Source organism: Colias eurytheme, chromosome 8 (assembly GCF_061535395.1).
Source record: "Colias eurytheme isolate Ceu_HAF_F1 chromosome 8, ilColEury1 Martin Lab GWU primary, whole genome shotgun sequence".
NCBI classification, from domain to species: domain Eukaryota; kingdom Metazoa; phylum Arthropoda; class Insecta; order Lepidoptera; family Pieridae; genus Colias; species Colias eurytheme.
The window spans coordinates 1,291,139-1,295,302 of NC_142987.1; the positions used below are offsets into that span (position 1 = coordinate 1,291,139).

Here is a 4,164-nt window from a genome sequence, read left to right on the forward strand (position 1 = left end):
TGGATCTGTTTTGTATAAAATGACATGATAGTAATATCGTTTATTTGTTTGAACAAAGCAGTCCCGTTGTGCTGTGGTTCGGTTTTGCTTAATATGGTATTATTCGTTGTTGCTGGTGGTTCCTTTCTGCTTTTAGTATACCTTGTTTCCAACGTAAAAATCATGTGGTTCTTGTTTGTATAAGAATTTAGACCACTTTTGGATGAGTATTCTTCAATAAAAGCAAAAAACGAAATTTGTCGAGTGGTTCCATTTTGCATAAATACGGACAATTATGTAATTTATAAAAGGTTTGAAATATGAAAAATTAAAAATATAATTATGTTGTAGATACTTAATAGGAAAGTTTTCACTAAGGCACATTTAACATGTGTTTCTAGCGATAAAGTAATTAAATTACGTCTTAGTTTATATCTTAGCATAAAACATAATAAAATAAGAAAGAGATTAGGGATTTGTCGAGTTTTGAAAAGGGTTGAGTATTTGGTGGAGGTCTTCATGTTTTTTGATAGGAATTGCAGGATTCCCTTCTTGTTTGCGGATGTAAACCACGCCGTTTTTAATCCAGCAGTACTTGTATCCATGCACCTTTGTTTGTTGCCGAGCGGCTAGAAATAAATATCTGTTTTCTTGGGTTAGACGTTCGTTGAAGTACAGATTTATGTTATTAAATTCTGTTGCACCGAGTCCTATGTCCAGAGTGTTGATGGAGCGCTGCTTCATTTTACCAATTTTAAGAAATTCGTCTCGTTTATTACGGCTCAAAAATCGGACAACTAAAGGTCGAGGCGATTGGGAGAAGTTAGTTTTAGTAGGACCTTTATTTTGCGAGTAATTGCGCGAGGGGCCCACCCGGGTTGTAAAGTCCAAATCAGATTCTTCAATAGGAAAACCTAATTTTTGAGTGATAACGCGGAATGTATGAGCGGGGTTTTCGTTTGGAGTTTCTGGAATGCCTATTATTTCTATTTCATTGCGAAGATGAACTTGTGCGTTTGAGTTCATACGATCTTTGAGTTCAGTTATGATATTGTCTAATGTAATTATTCTTTTTTCGTGCTGTTCCAGCTTATTATCGTACTCGTCGAGTCGAAGGTTGCATTTTGATATATGTTCAGTAAGCGACAGCATTTGTGACTTTATTTCCCCGACGGTATCTCTGATAAGCCTCATTTCGTGAACGATAGCACTGATTGACACGTCGTTTGTGATATCGGATGGGCTGGACGAAGCAGATGCAGTACAAGTATTGTTTGAACTTTGTATGTAGCTTGAGTTTTTCGGCTTGGTTTGTGAATTAATTATGTCGATATTCGAATTTATTGGAGGACATAAAGAACAGGTCCAATTTAATTTCGACTCTTCGGTAATTTTTTTATAATCTGCTATATTTGCACATACTGTGTGAAAGTTATGAGAGCATTTAGAACATTTAATACTGTGTTGGTTAATTTTTATTATTTTATTACATGCTCCGCAGTTGCAAGCCATATTTTTAAAATTAAAATTTGTTTCAATTCTAAAAATAGAATATCGGTTACGCAAATTCCTTACTTATGTCGCGTCGCTTCAAATCTGCGACGGAATATTTTCAAAAATAAGAGTCCGTCTCTTTCCCTCGTGAGGTGAAGTGGAGCTGCGCACCGCAAAAATTCACTGAATTTAATTTTGAAGTTATTTTAGAATGACGTAACACTGATCGGCACTTTTACACTATTTTGAGACTTATTACAAGATATGTAGGATTATTATACTGTGAGACTATTATTTTAAATTTATGAACACAAAAAACACGTCTATCCCTGATGATATAGTCTACTTTAACTCTGCTGCTGGCTCCCGGACCATAATTTTGCATTATACGCACCCTTAAAACATTAACACATATAGCGTCAATTATTTCATTCAATTAAATTCATTTATTCCTTTACATTGGTAAACGGTTTGAATAATCGTGGTTATTAATTTTATATCAGTTGATATCAAATTTAACGAATAGTTTACATGACAATACTTAACAATAATTATTTCAATACTAGCGGTCTGCCCCGGCTTCGCCCGTGGTACATGTTTATGTTTTCTTTCCTTAAGAACCATCCTCATACTTCAAGGAATATTATAAAAAAGAATTATCGAAATCGGTCCATCCGTTCACGCGTGTAGCCGTGACCAAGGAAAACGGGTTTCATTTTTATATATATATAGATTTGTAATACCACATACCACATGTTGGTACCACGAGCGAAGCCGGGGCGGACCACTAGTTATATTAAAAAATAATTAATACTTTATATACACATTTATAAGCTGTTGTTGGACGGAAACTTTTAGTATTTTACTGAAAATTGTAAATATTAAAATCTCTTCTACAAAATCTTAAAACCATTTTTTTAAAGTCTTCTTCTCACTGGGTTCGATTGCCAGTGGAGACTTAAATATAGTACAAAGCCTCTTCAAAATCAGTTCATCCGTTTTCGAGCTTCGATGCTACACAGATTCGTATCATGCATACACCCTTTTTAAAAACTTTTAAAGTATTTTAAATCAAACCCTTAGTCTACATAAAAACTTGTAAGCTTCTTTAAGATATGAAAGGTATTGAAAAAGCTTTTTTGAAATGTATAAGTTACTCTAGTCTCTACATGTGTTTGCAATATAAATAAATGCCAATAAAGATCAATATCACATGGCCGTTACTTCGCCATCTCTAAAGGTAATGTGTTTCGTGACCCTCAAACCCTCAAGGGAAATCAGCCCTTATACACGTTGGGAATATGAATACATTGAAAGTGGTGAAAAATGTTTAAATTATTATTGCTTAGGACGTGAGGTATTCAGTTCTGTTCAGAATTCTTGACTACGGTTTTGAGAGCTATAAATTATAAATGGTCTTAATATAGATAGATTTTTGGAAGAGAAACCACAAAAATCTTTGAAATTATGTCGTCTTTGTACTATATTACGGAGTTTTGTAAGATTAAAGGAAAAATCGAATATGCAAAGTATAGCCATCTGTGTCCTCCCATACCGAGACATTTTTTTTTCTTTTTCTCCACCGGGTATCGAACCCTAGGCCTCTCGGTGCTTCACTAATTAACCTCTATACCGAAGAGGTGAACATCACAACACATCATAACTTTAATAAACTAAACAAAATAATTCAAATTCTATTCTATGTGATCAAAATATGTTTGGGTCCATTTGTTCATAAATACGAATTTTTTCGTCAGGTCACATTCCTGTGATAAATTATACGTCCCTGTATTTTTGACATGTGTCAGCAATTTCCATACGTAGAAAATTGATCAAAGGGTTCATAATATAGGATCAGTTTTTCACATTTTACATATAATATTTTCACCGATGGAAGATTGACGAATGGCGATGATATAAAAATTATCAGTACTAGGTACCTACTTCATATTTGATAATCCTACCCAATAGGTTATTTTTACGAAATAGTATTCAGATTTCCAGCATTACAAACTAACAGGTAACTGCTGCGATAAATTATCAGTACCTACTAGGTACTTCATATTTGATAATCCTACCCAACAGGTTATTTTTTTCGAAATAGTATTCTGATTTCCAGCAGGCTAACTGCATATTAATATAAACAACTTATATTACATGACAAAATATGTATTTTTTATTTTGTATTCTTATATTTTAATAACGTCTTATGACGTAGATTATATTTAGAAATATGAAGCAGTGAAAGGAGACAACGTTTATTAAAGCTCTGAAAATGAATACCGGATTTTGATTGTCCTCGTATTGTATTTAATCTTAAATTTAATTATCAAAAGCTGAATGTGTATGTAAAATATTTTTGTAAGTTGCTTCACTGAGAGTAAAAAATTATGCCTATAAGAAAAATATTTCTTTACGACATTAAGGTAGGTAAGTTAATGCTGTATTTTTTAACGTTTAATCGTAAAAGCTATAAAATTAATAAACTTATTAAATTAAATTAATAATTACGTACTAGCGATCCGCCCCGGCTTCGCCCGTACATATTTACGTTTTTTCTTCATAAGAACCATGCTCGTACTTCAAGGAATATAATAAAAAAATAATTATCGAAATCGGTCCACCCGTTGACGCGTGATGCCGTGACCAAGGGAAATAGGGATTCATTTTTATATATAGAGATTATAATGC

General features: G+C 33.1%; 1 protein-coding gene across 1 annotated transcript; it reads right to left on the reverse strand.

Moving 5' to 3' along the window:
- Positions 1-447: 447 nt before the first annotated feature.
- Positions 448-1,173, reverse strand: LOC149906265 (uncharacterized). The gene has a single exon (XM_090104407.1). The coding sequence runs from the start codon at positions 1,171-1,173 to the stop codon at positions 448-450; it is 726 nt and encodes a 241-aa protein (XP_089960533.1).
- Positions 1,174-4,164: the final 2,991 nt, after the last annotated feature.